The sequence below is a fragment of the Rhagoletis zephyria genome, unplaced genomic scaffold, assembly GCF_001687245.7.
Source record: "Rhagoletis zephyria isolate East Lansing unplaced genomic scaffold, Rhagoletis_zephyria_1.1 Rzeph_scaffold_03136, whole genome shotgun sequence".
NCBI classification, from domain to species: Eukaryota; Metazoa; Arthropoda; class Insecta; order Diptera; family Tephritidae; genus Rhagoletis; species Rhagoletis zephyria.
This window is the reverse complement of record NW_016160220.1, coordinates 43,565-64,144: the sequence shown is the minus strand read 5'-3', so window position 1 is coordinate 64,144 and position 20,580 is coordinate 43,565. Positions and strand designations below refer to the sequence as shown.

The window sequence follows — 20,580 nt, the reverse complement described above, 5'->3', positions numbered from 1 at the left end:
CTACTAGTTCGCGATAAATCTCTTTTGCATGCAAACAACTGGCGAATTTAACACGGCGATGTCATAGGAATTGGAAATTGTCCCCCGCTGTATTACCTTTTCTATAGTTCAGAACCAGTCCTAAATTCGACATATGGGATCTAGTTCGCTTTGCACCCCATTTTTTATAGTTTCGAACCAGTTGTAAACGAAAAAAGTAACAAGATGTTTTCTTTTTGGGTTACCATGGTAGTAATTTTTAATTATTTGCAGAGAAATGTATTTTCAATCTGAAATCAAATTGAATGAATGTAAATTAAATTGTGCATTTGAAAACACGTTTACATACCTTTGGCTGTAGCTGAATTTGCAGAGGTGCTGACTGTATTGGTTATATTCCAGAAGGTCACAAAATGTTAAGATGTTTACAAAAATATTAGTTTTGTATTACCAAACTATGAAAAAGCATCTGCGACGTGCAGACTGAAAACGTATTTGAACGAAAAACCCGCCAAGCAAAAATCTATTTAAAGTAAACAAGCCCCCCGCTGCATCCCTTTTTCAGTAGTTTCGAACCAGTTCAAAATTTGCCAGATGAGATCTAGTTCGTTCTGCATCCCTTTTTCTATAGTTTTGAACCAGTTCTAAATTCGTCATTTTAGATATAGATTTCTAAAATTGTTTTTTAAAAGTACCACATATCGCTGCTTTTTAACTGGTGGCGATCCAGTTACTATCGGACTGGTTCGTTTTTGGCGATAAAGATCTAGTACGGAACTACACATTTGGTTCACCAGTTCGGGGTTTCCCTACAGGGTGTATGAACGTACACATATATAAACTCGCAACATGTGCATAGACTGGTATTTGAAATGTTCGACATAATGAAAAATGATTAAGTGAAAAACACGTCAAACTTCAAAGGTATTTCGCATACTGTATACCAATTTTGTTTGCTGTGCGCTTACGTACGCGCGTACTTACATATGTAAGTATATATGTATGTACATATTTACATTGTACAACATCATCACACCAACGAACCAAACGACGAAACTAATATCTCTCCCATTTGGCGAATCTCATCAGATCACCCCATTATTGAAACAACATACAATAGGGAAACATAACAAATTTCTCGTTCTCATAAACGAACAAATACCAAAGCGGACATCTACTTTTTGGCGTGCCACCATTTTCTAATATTCGACTGTTTTTACACCCAACCACATCCAACTACATATGCATGTATAAAGGTATGTGAATGCATAGCCAGATATGTTTTGTGTCTGACTCGGCGCAGTACGCTGTTGCCCTTTCCCTTTTTTGTGGAGATTATATCTACTTTGCTGAGTCCATACCGAGCACATCTTCAAAATATTTGTTTACATCCCAATCTCAGCCTTCATCCCTTCTGCCACTCGGTCTCCTGTGAGCCTGTGTGTGTGTGTGAATAATTTCGTGTAAATGNCCTTCATCCCTTCTGCCACTCGGTCTCCTGTGAGCCTGTGTGTGTGTGTGTGAATAATTTCGTGTAAATGATTGTGTATGCCACATCCTATTCGGGTGAAATTCTTTGTTCACCTCACCACTCCTGCTGTCAAGCCGCTGTCGCTTGCAAGTTTCCCGACATGCTCACGCATACATCCTGCAAAGCTCTTGCTCTTTCACTCCCGTACGAAGGACGATAGGTACTCTTCCTCTGTGGTAACAATGGCAACGGCATAGCAGCTGGTTAAGGGGAAGGATATGGATAGATGAGAATGAGGAGGAGGCACTGGCAAAGCCGGGTGGCCAAACGGAATCAGAATTATTCGAGCTACATAAACATCGGAACGTTGACAAAAGCTGATAGATACAGCAGTGGTTTTGTGATAAATAAATGTTTGGTTATGTAAAGCGAGAAGCAAAAACAGCAGAAGAGGCCAGGAAAAAAGTTTCTAGCGAGAAAATTTCGTTTTCATTGCAGATCAGCTAACATTTGCTAAAAGGATTCGCGTTAAATCAGACAAGAAGCGGACACATTTAATTTTTAGAGCTTGCGCGTTCAAATACAATTTTGCGACGGTTACACAAGCAGTTTGTGCCGAACTCAAAAACAGATAAAAGGATATATGTACATGTATACATATACATACATATATGTACTAGACACAAATCGAAAGCTTTCGCAATACTGAAACGGAAATTAAACTAATTCGTCCTTCGTTGAGTAACATTTAAAAAAATATATAACTCAATTAAAATATAATGAGATTTATAAACGAGAATCAACTTAAGTGATGGAAAGCGTTTTAATTTCTGAAGAAACTAGTTCCTACAAAAACAATAAATACAAAACATTCACAAGTAGTCCGACTTAATCTAATTCTGTACTGCAGACCTTAGTATAGCAGGAATTGTGATGTAATACAAAGATGAAAGTGATGTAAGTGAAATCAAGAATATTAAATTCAAAAATATGAAAAAATGCCACCACGCTTCAATACTAAAAAGAGCTTTAATTTTAAATAAGAAAAATAAAACAAATTTTTTTTTTGTATTTAAGTAAAGCAAACAGCGGATATTGCTTTACCTAAATTAGAGGTTAATAACGAAAAAAATCAACTTCATTTGATTCGCCTCCTTCCACTTCTCCGCTGTACAAACGCGGCAGCGGGCATGCATACCTCAGCGGATTCTACAATTGCTTGCAGCAACGCCCATCACACTCCATTGCAATTGTCTCCGCCCCGTCAGAAGTTAAGACCCGCCCTCAATACGCACTCAATTTCGCCTCCGTTAGCTATAGCCTCTGTAGCTAATTTGACAGAAGAGAAATCTGGCTCCAACAGTGGCGGCAGCAACAGTAGTACCAACGACAACAGCACACCGCTTGTGAAACCGCCGTACTCCTACATTGCCCTCATCACAATGGCCATCCTACAATCGCCGCATAAAAAGCTAACACTAAGTGGCATTTGTGATTTTATAATGTCAAGGTAAGAAAAATAAAAAATAGGTGCGCATATCTGTATGTGTATTTATATTATCTATAATGAACTACGAACTTATTGACCTAAAACAATTTATGGGTGATTCCATGGCCATTGTAAAGCGAGGGACGAATTAGCAGCCGAATTTTTAATAAAATACTTATATTTTTTTCCAAACTATTTTTTCTCCCGTTCAAAGCATAGTATATGGGCTATTCTCACAAAATTCGATTTTTTTGTGAGAATTTTTTTTTTATTAAATCGTGAGCACATGTCAAATATATTAAGTATACGTTCCTAGGGATGCAAGTCAAAAACTACATCGATGTTTTTTTTCGATTTGATGCAACGAAATATAACATCGATGCATATCTATGTATCTTATAAAAATATCGATATTTTCGATGCATCGAATGAAAATATCAACAGTTTCTTTCAATTAAAAATAAACAACAAGAAAATGAAAGAATCGCAACTTTAATAAGTGTTTAAGTAATAACTCACAGTGAAATGTTTTATGTATTTGGCAATTTGTAATTATACTTTTTTCCTTCATATGACTTTCATGTTAACCCTTTTGTGTGAAAAATTATGAAGTTTTTTGATTTGAGTAAAAAATTAAATAAATAAACATGTCAATAAATTCTTGCCGCTTGTGCTAAAGCACGCATAACGTTGCAATACTGGGCTCGAAACGACACATACGATATCGTATTACTCGCCAAGTAAAAACAAATTTTTCGGATTATGACATATGTACGTAAATGTACTCTTATCCCATTCAGCTTATTCGACTGACGTATCACGTAATTTTCTTTCTTATGGTTTTACATCCGTGAACGGATATTACGATAAGCCGAAATCGGGCAGAGGTATGCAACAAAACCAAGGGTTAATGCCAGTATTGAAAAAAGCGAAAATGACGAGACTCAAATTTTGCATTGAAATAAGCTGGCATATTTTATATTATTTCACTATGTTGCNTATCAACAGTTTCTTTCAATTAAAAATAAACAACAAGAAAATGAAAGAATCGCAACTTTAATAAGTGTTTAAGTAATAACTCACAGTGAAATGTTTTATGTATTTGGCAATTTGTAATTATACTTTTTTCCTTCATATGACTTTCATGTTAACCCTTTTGTGTGAAAAATTATGAAGTTTTTTGATTTGAGTAAAAAATTAAATAAATAAACATGTCAATAAATTCTTGCCGCTTGTGCTAAAGCACGCATAACGTTGCAATACTGGGCTCGAAACGACACATACGATATCGTATTACTCGCCAAGTAAAAACAAATTTTTCGGATTATGACATATGTACGTAAATGTACTCTTATCCCATTCAGCTTATTCGACTGACGTATCACGTAATTTTCTTTCTTATGGTTTTACATCCGTGAACGGATATTACGATAAGCCGAAATCGGGCAGAGGTATGCAACAAAACCAAGGGTTAATGCCAGTATTGAANTGTATTTATATTATCTATAATGAACTACGAACTTATTGACCTAAAACAATTTATGGGTGATTCCATGGCCATTGTAAAGCGAGGGACGAATTAGCAGCCGAATTTTTAATAAAATACTTATACTTTTTTCCAAACTATTTTTTCTCTCGTTCAAAGCATAGTATATGGGCTATTCTCACAAACTTCGATTTTTTTGTGAGAATTTTTTTTTTATTAAATCGTGAGCACATGTCAAAAATATTAAGTATACGTTCCTAGGGATGCAAGTAAAAAAATACATCGATGTTTTTTTCGATTTGATGCAACGAAATATAACATCGATGCATATCTATGTATCTTATAAAAATATCGATATTTTCGATGCATCGAATGAAAATATCAACAGTTTCTTTCAATTAAAAATAAACAACAAGAAAATGAAAGAATCGCAACTTTAATAAGTGTTTAAGTAATAACTCACAGTGAAATGTTTTATGTATTTGGCAATTTGTAATTATACTTTTTTCCTTCATATGACTTTCATGTTAACCCTTTTGTGTGAAAAATTATGAAGTTATTTGATTTGAGTAAAAAATTAAATAAATAAACATGTCAATAAATTCTTGCCGCTTGTGCTAAAGCACGCATAACGTTGCAATACTGGGCTAGAATCGACACATACGATATCGTATTACTCGTCAAGTAAAAACAAATTTTTCGGATTATGACATATGTACGTAAATGTACTCTTATCCCATTCAGCTTATTCGACTGACGTATCACGTAATTTTCTTTCTTATGGTTTTACATCCGTGAACGGATATTACGATAAGCCGAAATCGGGCAGAGGTATGCAACAAAACCAAGGGTTAATGCCAGTATTGAAAAAAGCGAAAATGACGAGACTCAAATTTTGCATTGAAATAAGCTGGCATATTTTATATTATTTCACTATGTTGCTAAGCTATGTGAAACAATTTTGGAAATTGCTATTTAAAATCTGTCCAAATTTCCNAAAAAGCGAAAATGACGAGACTCAAATTTTGCATTGAAATAAGCTGGCATTATTATTTCACTATGTTGATAAGCTATGTGAAACAATTTTGGAAATTGCTATTTAAAATCTGTCCAAATTTCCAAATGGTTTTAGAATGTCAATATTGTATCAATTAATATCATATTGTAGAAGGTCTTTTGGTACCAAAGGTTTCTACTAATAAAGTAGCAATTTATTAGTGAATAACCTTTTGGATTATATTAATAGAATGTATGTATATTCTAATAGTCCATGAATAGTAAAAAATCCACATTTAGAATAGTTACTAGAGCGAAGATTTTGGAAGCACACAAAATAATTGTAATTTTTATGAAAGTATAGTTGATTACCAGGGCCGAAGAAAATAAGCAAAAAAATGCATTTTAAGCGCTTAGATATGCACTAAAACATTGGTAAATATGCTCGCAAAACAACAAAAATTAAGTAGAGTTTAATGTTTTGGTTTTTTATTTACTTTATTTCAAGGATTGAAAAATTGCAACAAACATAAAAGTGTTGCTTAATATTCTCAAATAATAGAGATCTGCGCTGATCGTTTTAATTTTTTTCTTAACGGTTTTTTAAAGTTTGTTTGTGAAGAGTACAAGGCACCCTTGTTTGCCCGTTCATTATTTCGTAATGAAAAAGTGAGACACCACGATATAAAATATCATGATTCAATAATACAAGGTTAGATAATTATTGACAGCTGCGGTTTGACACTCCCTTACAAAAGGTTGCATTTACGAAGGACGGAGAAAGGGTAAGAATCAAGCTTTCTTGATGCGAAAATGGTAGTAGAAAAGTACGCAAAGTAGGCAATTAGTAGTCAAATTCCTTTTGTAAATTCTAATGTATTTGCAGGAAATCTGGCATTTTAAACCAAATGTTGAACGTAATATTGATATATCTACGTGAATTACGTAATTTATGTGCTATTTAGCTGTATAAAAACTGCAAAATGACTCAAAATTAAAATAAGACTACTATGAGATTGATGTAAACATCCAATGCTTATGTTTTCATCAGTTAAATATGCTTCATATGCATATACAAATAAACATATTGCACAAAAGCTTATACTTTTATTTCACACCAAAGCTACACTGTTTCCATGTAAATTTGCAAAGAAGCAACACGGTGCCACTGCTAAGGGAGCGGTGCGAGAGAGACAACTGTCAGTTTATCGAACCTTGTATTTTTGAATCATGATAAAATATCAGATGTAAAAACTCCTTGGACACTACTATTCACACGCACGAAATAAGAGCAATTTATTTCATAAAAGGTCCGTACTTAGCCCTCTACATTGAAATATGCAAACTAAGCTGTATCATTAAAATTAGGCTTGAAAACCCTGAATAAGCAAAATAAGCAATTCCAAGCAAAAGCTTAAACTTTTCGGCCCTGTTGATAACTTAACAAACACGATATAAATGCAAATTTCAGACTTTGTGCAAAGATAATGAAAAGTCTGAAAAGTTTGACCAAAATGTCAAGATTTTTAGATTTTTTTTGCTGACGGTGCTCCGCATTTTTTTCATATAAAAAAATTTTCAGACATAAATTGCCAAAAATAAACGCTTAGTCCTAGCATCTACAGCCCAAGCTCTTTCATTTGACATCTCATTTTCGAAAAACGAACGAACGGTGCAGAAATTTAGCCGGTTGCAATAGTAAACATCCGGAGAAAATTCCGCTTAGCCGCCAGCCGTTTTACAAAAAAATTACATTTTTAGCCGATTTTGCTATTTACCTTATTTTTTTTAAATTCAAATATAAGTTTCCATTTTTAAAAATTCAGTTACCCAAAATCTAGAAATGGCTACTAACCTTGCACGGTGCCCGGATTGGATAGTTTGCAAAGCTGTGCAATTCGTGCACCGCGCAAGGGATATGCAACACTTCGAAAATACCCCTAGTGTATTGCTTTCAATTAGCTCACTATGAATTGTCATATGTAGGGTTTGTCTTTACCCTGACAGAAGCAAGTGATTTTTTTTTAAATCAACTAATTGAAAGACTACTTTAAAACAAATGCCATGAGTAAGTGTTTCGAATTTTGATACTCTTTTTATTCAAAGAAATGATTTGTGTCTTGGGAGCAGTGTTGCCAGGTCTTCAGCATGAGAAAACGTCCCTCTTGGTCTGAAAAACGTCATTTCCTACCCAAAAACGTCCTTTCTAAATGTATGCACACAGAATTGTTCTTATCAAACTTTTATTGCAGCTAATTAAGCCAGCAACATTTTGATCAATTTTGGCTATTTTGCTTTCGTTTATTTAATTTTAATGGTTAATCTGCAAAGTGTCAGCTAAATTTCCAACTTTTTATTCAGATTTTTTAGAATTGAGTATGCAGTATAATAGCCCATTAAATTCTAGGGCAATAATGTGCAAGTCTTAAGTTGCTAAAAAATCGCGTTGAGTTTTAATAATTTTTTTTCTGACTGCATTACAAATTTTTTCCATACAAATAAATTCGACAACGGATTAACCCAAAAAGTATAGCGCGGATTGGAAACTCGGCCTTTCCAAACGTCTATATAACTTCCGGAAAATTGCATGCTTTTATATTGACATAAAATAATTGCAGTGATAAAGAAATAATGTTATTTAAAAATTTCCGTAGAGCAGTTTGTATTTAATCCTTACTAATATTATAAATCCGAAAGTGAGTTTGTGTATTTGCTACGCTTTCACGCTTTAACCACTAAACCGGTTATCATGAAATTTTGTACACTGCTGTCATTTAGCCCAACTTAAAATATAGGATAAATTTAATCTCGATTAGACAAGGGGGCGTGGCACCTCCCATACAAACGGAATAAAACATATTGCATTTCTGAGGCAATATTTTTGATAGAGTACTGGAACTTGGTATGGAGATATATAAAATCATTATCTACTCATGGATGAGGGCTGCCACCTTTTAAAATAATCAAAATTCAACTTCAATTAAGGGAGTTATTTATTTGAAAATTATATTAAAAAATGGATGTCAAGAGGTTTACAAAAGCTGTATCTCGAATATATGTTGAAAAGTCAAATTTAGATTAATTATATGCAAGCTATCTGAAGAATTAAAATATGATTGTCTAACGAAATATTGTTAAGAAACCTTTAGTTCGAAAGTTTTGAATAATATTTACCTTTTCAAAAATTAAATTCAATTACTTTAAATTAAATATTACAGTAAAGGGCGCGCAATGGTTCTGGCAGTTGATTTATCGGTGGCGATTCGAGATTTACCCCTGCACAACTCAACCCTGGTGTCTCCGAATGAAGCTTTAAGAAAGTTTTAGTTTGAAAAAATTTTGAAGATGGTTAAACAAAATTTTAAACCTCCTGTTTTTTAATTGGGTTTTCTTGAAATAAATTTTACTCCATGTAGTACTTTGAAATTTCATACACTCAGCGAAGCGGGTGAGGGCGATCTAGTATTTAATATTTAAATTTTAAATCTAAATCTAATTATAAGAATGTTAAGTCTTTGTTGTAATATAAGTCTAACAGACTGTAAAAAATAAATAAATAAAAATATTAACGATCTCAAACCAGTTTACAATAGTGGTATTCACCAAATTGAGCAATTCTAATAAATTCGATTCTAATTAATTTTAAATGTGCTCTGTCGAAATGACATTTAAATATATATACCTTACGTACATATGTATGTACACTTGTGATCAGCAGATTAAGTCATCAACATTTTGATGGATTTTGGATGTTTTTCTTTTGTTTATTCAATGTTTATTATTTTTCCATAGAATCTAGCTCATTATATAATAAACACAATATAAATCCACATTTCAAATTTTGTGCAAAAATTATAAAAAACTGCAAAGTTTCAGGTAGATTTTCAACTTTTCATTCAGATCTTCTAGATTTTTTTTGAGTATGCAGTTTGATAGCCCATCAAATTCTAGGGCAATAATGTGCAAGTTTTGTGTTGCTAAAGAATCGCGTTGATTTTTAATAATTTTTTTTTCTTGTAGACATTTGGTTAGGTGGTCGGACTTAAAGCTTAAACAGAAGGCAGCGTTGATCCCGATCAACTCGGGAATTAAATGCAGTTTAAGTCCGAGTTAGTCCGGATCAACGCTGCCGTCTGTTTAAGCTTTAAGTCATCTGTGTCCAAAGAATAAATATCTTTTGAAGCAGCTGGTGCAAAAAAACAAAGCTTGTAAAGATTTATTAAGAAAATAATTCAAAATAAGTTCTACTTACGAGATTTAGTAACCAATTTTCCGAAAGTGTGAGCGTAAGTATTTACTCTACAAGCAAATAGTACGCTATGCATTGAATATATCGCACGTTTAATAATATAGAGATGTAACTCAAAATTTACGTTTTTGGAGATCTCATTATGCAACTAATAAGCTGATAAATAAGTAGGATATGTTCAATATAACAGATAACCAATGTTCCCAAATATGACGAAGATATGTGTCTTTCCATCTGTCTTTTTGTACATCCACTGTATGAATTGATTGCGTTGTCCCACAAAATTAAAATTTAGAAATACTGCGTTATATTATTAAACATGCGATATTGTGCATAGAGAAAAATTACTGGGTAGTTAAAAAACGTCATTTTTTGCACAAAAAAAGTCCAAACGTCAACAGGATACAAAAAACGTCCAAATGACGTTAAAAACGTCAACCTGGCAACGCTGCTTGGGAGTATAAAAAAGCATCTGTTAAGTGCAGAACGCATGCGCATTCAAAAGAAACATACTGACTTCGAAGTGGTTTAAACCAAATTTATTTTAAAGTAGTTAAAATTAAATGCAGAATAGGACAGTCGACTTGCTGCTTGCACATAATTCAAACTGAACATTTGAAAGCACATTTACATGTCTGGCTCTAGTTGAGCGCGCAGGGATGCTTGCTGTTACTTGTTAGCGTCCAGAAGGGTCGGGTTCGAGTCGACATCATGTGAAAATAATAATAATTTTTTTTGTGTCTTTTAAATATGAAAAAGCATCTGTGAAACATACTGACTTTGAAGTTGTTTAAGTCAAATTCATTTTAAAGTAGTTGAAAATAAATGCAGGAAAAGGCAACTGCCTGCTTCCTGGGACATCGCCATGCTTAATAAATGAGTTCGTTGCAGGGAAAACAGTGAGAATTTCAATGAAAATAAAGTAGTTTATAAATTATTTTCAAATTAATTGAATATCCTGCAGGGTATTTTTTGTTTCATATTTTATTAAAAACATCATTTCCTGGAAACAAAAGCCCACTTCCCAAAGCTATGGTCGCTCAACTGTTCAAATTGAACGACCAATTGCCTATCGTCTTGAAAGAAAAATTGCTACAGTAGGTACTCCCGCTTATATGCCCCCACTTATAAGCGTCCCCCGCTTTTTAGCGTTGATTTTACCTCACGTATAAAAATGGTTCGATTACCCCGCTTAATACATCCCCGCTTTTTTGATTCTCGGTTTAAAAGCATTAGTATTTTGATACAAAAGTATAACTTCATAAGTAATTTTCGTTGGTTATAAGCGCAGCGCAAACATTTTAAAGCACCCAACTTTTTGGCGCCGAAATTTTACAACAAATATTAAATCCGTCTTCAGATGAATCCTAAGGTGAAGCTGAAGAAATAGTATCAGAAAGNTACAACAAATATTAAATCCGTCTTCAGATGAATCCTAAGGTGAAGCTGAACAAATAGTATCAGAAAGTTTGCCAACTACGAAAGAACAACTTCATGCAATTAACATTTTAAAGAAAAGCATTGAGACAAATAATCAATTTCTGAAAGAACTTGATGCTATGGAATTACTAATGGTGATTTCGTTTCTTCCAAAAAATGTTGCCTTTCCTCGGTACAAAATGTANTTTAAAGAAAAGCATTGAGACAAATAATCAATTTCTGAAAGAACTTGATGCTATGGAATTACTAATGGTGATTTCGTTTCTTCCAAAAAATGTTGCCTTTCCTCGGTGCAAAATGTATTTGATGTTACACTCAACCCTGTAAAAGGGCATGTTTTTGCCCTCTTGTCCTTGTCTAACTCACGCATTTCATAATATTGTCGTTTTAAGCAACCATCTGATTTACAGGGAAACCATATCACTTGACAAAGCTTCAAATGGCACAGAATGTGCCTTTTTTGCCTTAAAAGAGTTTGATATTTTCAGAAACGAACACAAAATTTTCTCACAGGTTGTATTTATTTTAGAATCGTACACGAAAAGAGAAAGGGGCAATCAAAAGGCGAAATTTTTTGGTAGAAACGAAATCACCATAATTTATAAAAAATAAACCAAAAGTCAGTCAAAATTAACAGATTTTAACATTAGGATAGATATTTAACAATGACGTATAATGTAGTGCTTTGTTTTGTAATTTAGCTGGGATAGCTATTTTTTGTTATTAATTCTGAATGTGTTTTGTTTCATAACAGCCGCATGAATTTTATTTTTTTAAGTATACATGAATGTACTTAATCACCAAAATAACTATAAATAAGTATATGAGTAGTCCACTTGCAAACAGCGTTATGTGATTTTATCTAGTAAGCCCTAAATTAAAAAAATGACTACGACCACAAGTAACATCTAAATCAGAGGTTCCCAAACTTTTTCTCGTAGACCCCTTTCAAAATTTTACTGGTTTCGGTGGACCCCCTGCTTCTACATTTCTAACAAAGCTCGTCAAGAAAAGGTGAAGATTAGATCTAACGATATAAATTTGCATCGCGGGTGAGTTCGAAAACTCGGAGTGGGAAAAATAAAAATAAAATATTTTCGTGTGATCTATTTATAAAAATAGTGTGATTACACACTTGCAAGTTTTAAAAAACAGAGCTCGTAAGGCCATCAAAGTACTCTCTCGCTCTGAGGAGTTATATTTTTTAAGATCACTCCGAACTCTAGTGTTATTTACGTTCGATTCACCATAAACTCCGCACATTTTTGGCTCACTCATAAGTTTGCATTTGGCGTATTTGTAAAATAGTTGATTTGTGTTGATGGCGTCATTTTTATTTTTGCCGCTCGGATGATGCGAAAAATATTTATCACTCACTGGCTTTTTACGCCAAACTTTAAATTCAGAAATATAGAAAATACCGAATGTAGAAAAATCGATGGCAAAAAACCAAGCAAGCAACAAGCACAAAAAATGTTCCGCCGCCTCATCCTCTTCAAGGCAGGATAGGCAAATGGAGANATTACACACTTGCAAGTTTTAAAAAACAGAGCTCGTAAGGCCATCAAAGTACTCTCTCGCTCTGAGGAGTTATATTTTTTAAGATCACTCCGAACTCTAGTGTTATTTACGTTCGATTCACCATAAACTCCGCACATTTTTGGCTCACTCATAAGTTTGCATTTGGCGTATTTGTAAAATAGTTGATTTGTGTTGATGGCGTCATTTTTATTTTTGCCGCTCGGATGATGCGAAAAATATTTATCACTCACTGGCTTTTTACGCCAAACTTTAAATTCAGAAAGTGGCAATATAGAAAATACCGAATGTAGAAAAATCGATGGCAAAAAACCAAGCAAGCAACAAGCACACAAAATGTTCCGCCGCCTCATCCTCTTCAAGGCAGGATAGGAAAATGGAGTTGTCATTTACGCCTATTACCAGTCAGTAGTCCAACAATTTGTGTGCAGTCCCTTCTGCTCAGTGGGAGCAAAAAACTAAATAGACCTTCTGAGATTAAAGGCAACATGAGTTTTGCCCACCTGCATCCCCTCGATACCTTCCCAGTTATTGCTGAGCGAAGTATTCACCCAGTTTCTGATGGTGGCGTCGATGGCCGAAGTGAGGAGTGCTATAACTGGTTACGAATCGAGGAATGCCCGGTCTAAGCCAACTGTGGCCAAATGGTCAGATTACCAGGTACTTTCGAATGACCTGGCACCCAAAGTAAAGCAAGCTGGTTATGTTTACTAACATAATGTAGTAGAGACTTGCATTGCCGAAATAGTTTGTTAGTAGTCAGAGAGTTTACCAATGCCCATGGTCGTAGCCAGGTAGGGGCAGGGGGGTGCTCGAGCCCCCTCCTAACTTTAAAATTTTCCTTATATATATATAAAATAGTACCCCGAAATGCCAGCTTAATAGGGTCGAAGACACGAAGTTACGGTAAGTGCAGCAGTGCGTCAAGAGCACTCACTATACACCACTAAAAAAAAATAAAGTTAAATAAAAAGGCTAAATGTCAAGCAACCATTTTGATTCTTTACTATTGAAACTAGATAAATTTTCNTTTAACTTCTCATTCTTAAATGGAATGAACGGTGCAGGTTTGATGACATGGACAAAGATGCCTTTGGGTATTATATAGGCAAATCTAAAAAACAGGTACACTTTCAAAACAAAAAGTTTAAATTTTTAATTTGTGGGCACACCTATGTTTGATATATGATTATATTCATAATCTTTTAATAAATCGACATATATAAGTGTAATTAATTTTCATCAAGTGCCTCAAAAGTGAGACGAGGAATAAACACTTAGATCGCAAAAATAAAAAACAAAAGAATAAGCTGGGTTAAAATTACGCTGTGCAAGTTGTAAATTTTGAGCATGGATTTTGAAAGTTGAACTCACTTAATTGGGAAGTTCTAAATTCAACGGCAGCCCCTGTTTTACCAGATTGGCTCCGGTTTCGAGATAACGGTACTTGAAAATTTGATTAAATTTGAATTATTTCATAAATAACTCCCTCTGTTTTTGAAGTTATTTTACTAAAATTTTGCACATAACGGGTTTTTAAAATCACCTAATTATTCCTAGGGTTGCCAGGCGTACTGCTCTTGGGTGTAAACGTACTCCTTTTATTGCAATGTACTCCCAAAAAAATCTGGAAATGTCCTCCTTTTTTAAGTTTTACATCTTTTGTACTCCTTTTTTCAGCTATTCATTTTTTATCATATATAGGGTGGAAACTAATAACTGTCGCACAGTTTTTTTTGAAAACTAAGATAGGTTTTTACTTAAATTTTATTAATTAGTTTTTAAATTTCAACCTCTATTTGGGTTTACCAGCGGTAAACACTTTGAGAGAAAAGCTCAAGCTTAGGGTTATTTCACTATATAAGGAGTGAAATATGGGCAAATGCTAGCGTTGCAGACGTTACTTTCGGACGTTTCTTTTAAAATTTTTTTTGAAGAAAAAATTATGAAGTTAACAATATGTATTATAAAAGCAAACTAAAGGTTGGATTAACTTTAAAACAACAGTATATGTGCGTTCGGGAGGTTCCGTTATGGACGTTACTCGTTTTTCTCTTAAAAAAATAGATTTTTAAAGCAATATCTATTTTATTAAAAGATATAGATAGTCCTTAAAACAAAGGCTATTTAGAGCTTTGTTTCAAGAAGTAAAAGCGCCAAATCAGCTTTCTGTAATAAGTGTAAAAAGAAATATGAAATAAGAATATGTTGTACTACGCCATTTTTGACACAAGAATGCGAGAATTTGAATTGCATGCATTTTTCCCGATTTTGGTAGACTATTTCTAGGATTCGCCCATACTTCCAAACGAAAGGCGACAAAATTCCTAATCCATCATGTAATTTTGCAAACCAAAAGAATTTAGATTTGGAATGTGCAAGAGTAATGATAAAATTTTGATGAAAACACTGGCATACAAGCTGGCTTTGCGTACATTATTTTCTTGTCAACGGCTATGGCCATCGGCTGCGCTTAGGGATTATAACCCTCACTAAGTAGAATACTACTTTCTGCGTTGCCGGAAAAGAGTGGCGGAAGTATTATTGCGCAGAATAAACGTTAATAGATTTTTTTTCTTGAGCGTGTTTTTATATGCTGTTTTTGTTTTTCTTGAGAGCTGGAAAATATGCCTTGGGCAAGTGACATTTTACCAATTGGTGTTATGCTACCTTAAGGCCTGTATGCAGCTCTCAAGAAAAGCAAAAACCCCATATAAAATGACGTACAAGAAATGGCTAAGAAATTTTCTTGAGTCAAATTTCCTTAAGGCAGTACGCAGTTCTTAAGAAATTTAGTACGCTTTCTACTACGGTTTTCTAAAGTTTTTTGTGAAAAAAGAGCACAAGGCAACCCAGGTTTGCAACAGAAATATATGCCCGTTCCATTATTTCTTGAGGAAAGAGTGAGGCAACTGGCTGTGATGTATCAAAAACGTCAAAATTCCTTGAACACACACGCGAAATAATTGCAATCTTTTCTTGACCGTTTTCTTGAGAGCTGCATACATGTTTTAAAATTGGAGTTACCACATGGAGTTATATCATTTTACCTCAGCAATCGAATAGGCCCGGCACTGATGACTACGAGGCCATTCATTCGACCAACCCTATACAGTTTTTTTTCTTTTTCTTTTTTTATACAAAAGTACCTCCCAAAGCTGGCAAAAATTTAAGTAAAATATTTACAAACTTAACACTAAAATACTTTTTTCGCGAAATCTATAAAAGACCCTTTTATTTTTCAAAAAACCAGTGCGACAGTTGTTAGTTTACGCTTGGTACTTTGCCATTCATATTGTGGCGAACACTCCATAGTAAGCAAAGTTAAGTGTGATAGTAATAAAATTATAGTTTAAAAAACTAAAACCTCGCTTTTATAATTTCCACTCGTACTGTCATCAGGTATGTAACTTGAGAATAGAAATCGCTGCATCTTTTAGGCGCATCAATATTACATAGTTACATCCCGAGCTAATAAAAGGGAGGTAAAATAATAATAAAAAGGTGTAAGCATGGTCGTGGGGTATACAAATCAGAAAAATATTTAATTAACTATAAGGCTTAAATTAAAAAATGGGAAAGGCTGAAATTTTTTTGTGAAATTTAGGGCCGATTTCATAATAAAATTAAGGAATATTTTAAAATATAAAGGATGCTTTATTGTGCTGATCGATTTCATAAAGCCACTTTAAAGATAAAGGTGCTCATAAAGGCTCTTTAGTTAAATACCCAAAATGGAAATTTAAATGACATAAAGGACCCTTTTGTAAGAAAAACCTAGTATGTCATTTTCGTAGTATCTTATATATTATTTCTCTAAGGCGTTTTTTTGTTAGTCTCCCTTTTTCTACTTTTCTATGTAAGGAATTCCACTAATGAGGTGTCATTTGAAAAGTCAAAGGTCCCCTGAGTGGTTATTAGGTAATATTAATGGTCATAACACCTCTGAAGTCAAGAAATTTGTAATTTTATTTTTGTTTTTAATTTACCATTGTTAAGCCACACTAAAGGTATTTTGTATTGAAGCAGTATCGCATACGCCGTATACGACAGTGGTGAGCGCACACATAATTCAATAATTAAAGGTTCGATAAACTGACAGTTGTCTCTCTCGGACCGCTCCCTTAGCTCAGATATTATTGTTTCTGTTAAAAAAATATTTAGTCAAAAAGTTAATTCCGAATATTTTTTCACCTCAAATATTGTATACAAAGATATATTGTAAGTAACACCATGTTTCCCTCAACTCATTACACTCATATATCAGTCAGTTTGTAATATGTTTTTATGTACCTAATAAGTACATATAAGTTCTGATGTACTATAAATCTCATTCATGCTTTGTAATATATGTATAATAAAAATAAGGGTTTTATAAGAATAATTCTGTTTACTATTTCCGCGAACTATTAGAACAGTCTGCTTTTATCTGTGGCTACAAAGAGGGATGAGTTTACTGTGTAATTCTGTCTGCGCAGTCTGCGCATGGGCCCGCTTGTAATTACATATTTATGACAATTAGCTGATGCAATTTTGCCGAGATCAGCATTGTCAACTTTGTTATTTTCATTTAAATTAACCTCTTCATATTATTCAATTGCCATTGTATTATGAAAACACTTCTTGTTTAAAGTACATTTAAATGACACTTTAGCTACAAGGAAACTTTTGCAAAGGGAACTTTAAGTGTTTCATTATGAAATTGGCCCTTAGTTATTTATTTGTGATATTTACTGTTGCTTCGAAAAATATATTTAAGATATCTTTGTTTGTTTGTACATAATTAATGAAAACGATCTCAAATATGTGAANGGAACTTTAAGTGTTTCATTATGAAATTGGCCCTTAGTTATTTATTTGTGATATTTACTGTTGCTTCGAAAAATATATTTAAGATATCTTTATTTGTTTGTACATAATTAATGAAAACGATCTCAAATATGTGATTNAACTTTTGCAAAGGGAACTTTAAGTGTTTCATTATGAAATTGGCCCTTAGTTATTTATTTGTGATATTTACTGTTGCTTCGAAAAATATATTTAAGATATCTTTATTTGTTTGTACATAATTAATGAAAACGATCTCAAATATGTGATTATTAGGGTTCGGAATCTTATGCAAATGCATGTTTTTATTCGGAACCTTAAAATGGAAATGGTTAAGTTTTCTTTAGGAATCATGCAATTTCCTAAAAATGGCATTCTATGGTTAGTGCTGTTGAGGCACTCTCTTCTACCCCTGTTAGATCTCAACTAGTTGAAGACTGTAGAAGAGAACTGGCCTATATCTCTGATCAATACGAAATTACCCTAATATGGTTCATGCAACGTAGAGGCGTTTATGAAAACGAGGCAGCGGACGAACAAGCGAGGTGCGTCTCCGCACTGAATGCTTTCCACGCGTTGAACATGGGCGCCTCTCGAGATGGAAGCAACAATTACCGAAACTTATCACTCGAAGGCCAAGCAGAGGTGGAATCTCACAAGATCGTACAGGATTACGACCCACTTAAAACCCAACCTTTCTTAGGAATGAGCAAATAANTGGTTAAGTTTTCTTTAGGAATCATGCAATTTCCTAAAAATGGCATTCTATGGTTAGTGCTGTTGAGGCACTCTCTTCTACCCCTGTTAGATCTCAACTAGTGGAAGACTGTAGAAGAGAACTGACCTATATCTCTGATCAATACGAAATTACCCTAATATGGTTCATGCAACGTAGAGGCGTTTATGAAAACGAGGCAGCGGACGAACAAGCGAGGTGCTTCTCCGCACTGAATGCTTTCCACGCGTTGAACATGGGCGCCTCTCGAGATGGAAGCAACAATTACCGAAACTTATCACTCGAAGACCAAGCAGAGGTGGAATCTCACAAGATCGTACAGGATTACGACCCACTTAAAACCCAACCTTTCTTAGGAATGAGCAAATAAGATATCTCCAAACTTAATGCAGTGTGCACAGGGCATTGGCTCGTTCGGGTACATGCCGAGAGGATGCCCTTCAGAAGGTGCTGCCGTAGTTGTGATGACCCTAACTCAAAAGAGACAGTCGAACCTGCGGGATTGTCCAGCCCTCGCAAGGACGAGGCTAAAGACACTCTGCAAGCCATTCCCGCAGAATGTTTTAGAGTGCAGCTGCTCTCTCTGTATGACGTACTGAAATTGGTTAAGGCCGCCAAATGGCTGTAGATTGGATTGGCGAATACTTATACTAATTGTATTCTTAAATATGTATTGCATTTTATAATGAATTGTTTTCGTTATTTTCTCGTTGAAATAAATGAGATATTTATCTATATACAGGCAATAAAATTATTAAAAATAGTTTTAATTGCATATTTTACTTGTTTATAGCGCATATTTTTGAATTTTGAGTGCATATTATAGTGCATATTTTCGATTTTTTAGTACATGAGATTCCGAGCCCTAGTGATTATACATATATTTACTTTTTCGTAATTTTTAACAATAAATTGCACAAAAAATTTAACAAAATGTACTCCTTTTTATGTCTGTACTGCTTTTTTTCTATCGAATGTAGAAATGTTCGGAATATGGCAACCCCAATTATTCCTTAAAATTATCAAAATAGGTTCACTTTAACATATAGCTCAAATACAACTGATTACTCAGATATGTGTTTTTACGCTACACCTCTAACTTCATATATGAATAATAAATTGTATGCGTGTTAAAGTTAGGGTGGCCAGATATTATAGGGACATAATCAGTACAGTTGGGATCAAAAATCAGTACAGAGCCATAAAAATCAGCTCATTTTTAAGCGTATTTTTTATTATTAACAATATAACAACCAAAAAACAGCGCATTCATTAAAAAAATAACTAATAGACTTTTAAATACGTATAGTATTATCAATACAAAAATTCATTACTTTAAAACAAATCAATGGTATTACGTATGTACATATGTACAGCTGTGCTCAGGAAAACAGTACTAAAATATATTGACAGGTTTTGAAAATTTTTTCTTTCCTTACTTAATTTAATTTTTTTATAAAAATATAGTTAATTCCATAATACAGAAAAGAAGGTAGTTTCATTTATTGACATTCGTTGTTGTTGTTAACCATTTGACTTTTAATAAAATTGTGATATTTCATTAAATTCATGCTACCTGATCACGAGCAGTAATATTTTTTTTAAGCAGAAGATTTCATCAGTCCACTCAAAGATGTCGAATATGATGAACCTGAAAATTAATGCATAATCTCCAAAAGGGGGTTGACGAAACTAGGTTTCAGAACGGATGAAGAAAGTAATCAAAATTAAACTTATGCTAATTGCTTATCGGAAGGCGGTCTGCGCAAGACGAATTTNTGAAAATTAATGCATAGTCTAAAAAGGGGGTTGACGAAACTAGGTTTCAGAACGGATGAAGAAAGTGATCAAAATTATACTTATGCTAATTGCTTATAGGAGGGCGGTCTGCGCAAGACGAATTTAAGTTTTTTGCGTACATTGGAAATTTTAAATTCGAAATTTGTTGAAGTTAATGGTGATACGCCAACCACAAAGCCTAATTTTTTGCAAAATCTAATGAGAAATTTAAAAGTAAATTTTCACGAATTTCATCACAAATGACGAATTTCGNAAATCTAATGAGAAATTTAAAAGTAAATTTTCACGAATTTCATCACAAATCACGAATTTCGTGTGAACAAATATTCCCAAAATTATAAAGTAAACCAAAATTATTTTTCCCAATTTGTTTTTGTTTTGCATGTTAAATTATGAGAACAATTTATTCACGTGAAATTGGCGATTATAAAAGGATTTATTTGGAAAGAGAATTCTTTAGAATTAGATTTTTAAATTGCAAGATTGTATACAAAATAAGAAAATGAAAAAATAACAACTTAATGCTCTCGTGATTTTTATTATAAAATAAAAAGAACAATTTCAATGA

At 33.6% G+C, this 20,580-nt stretch overlaps 1 protein-coding gene across 2 annotated transcripts in view; it reads left to right on the top strand.

Moving 5' to 3' along the window:
- The first annotated feature begins 1,809 nt into the window (after positions 1-1,809).
- LOC108368465 (fork head domain-containing protein FD3-like) overlaps positions 1,810-20,580 on the top strand; it is a 51,243-nt gene continuing 32,472 nt past the window's right edge. Inside the window, exons 1-2 of one of the 2 annotated variants that reach the window (XM_017623315.1) lie at positions 1,810-2,407; positions 2,528-2,960. In XM_017623315.1, coding sequence (XP_017478804.1) covers positions 2,641-2,960 — 320 coding nt within the window. In that variant the 5' untranslated portion in view covers positions 1,810-2,407; positions 2,528-2,640. Of the gene's footprint in view, positions 2,961-20,580 lie in introns of both variants that reach the window. The other variant, XM_017623314.1, reaches the window with a different exon arrangement.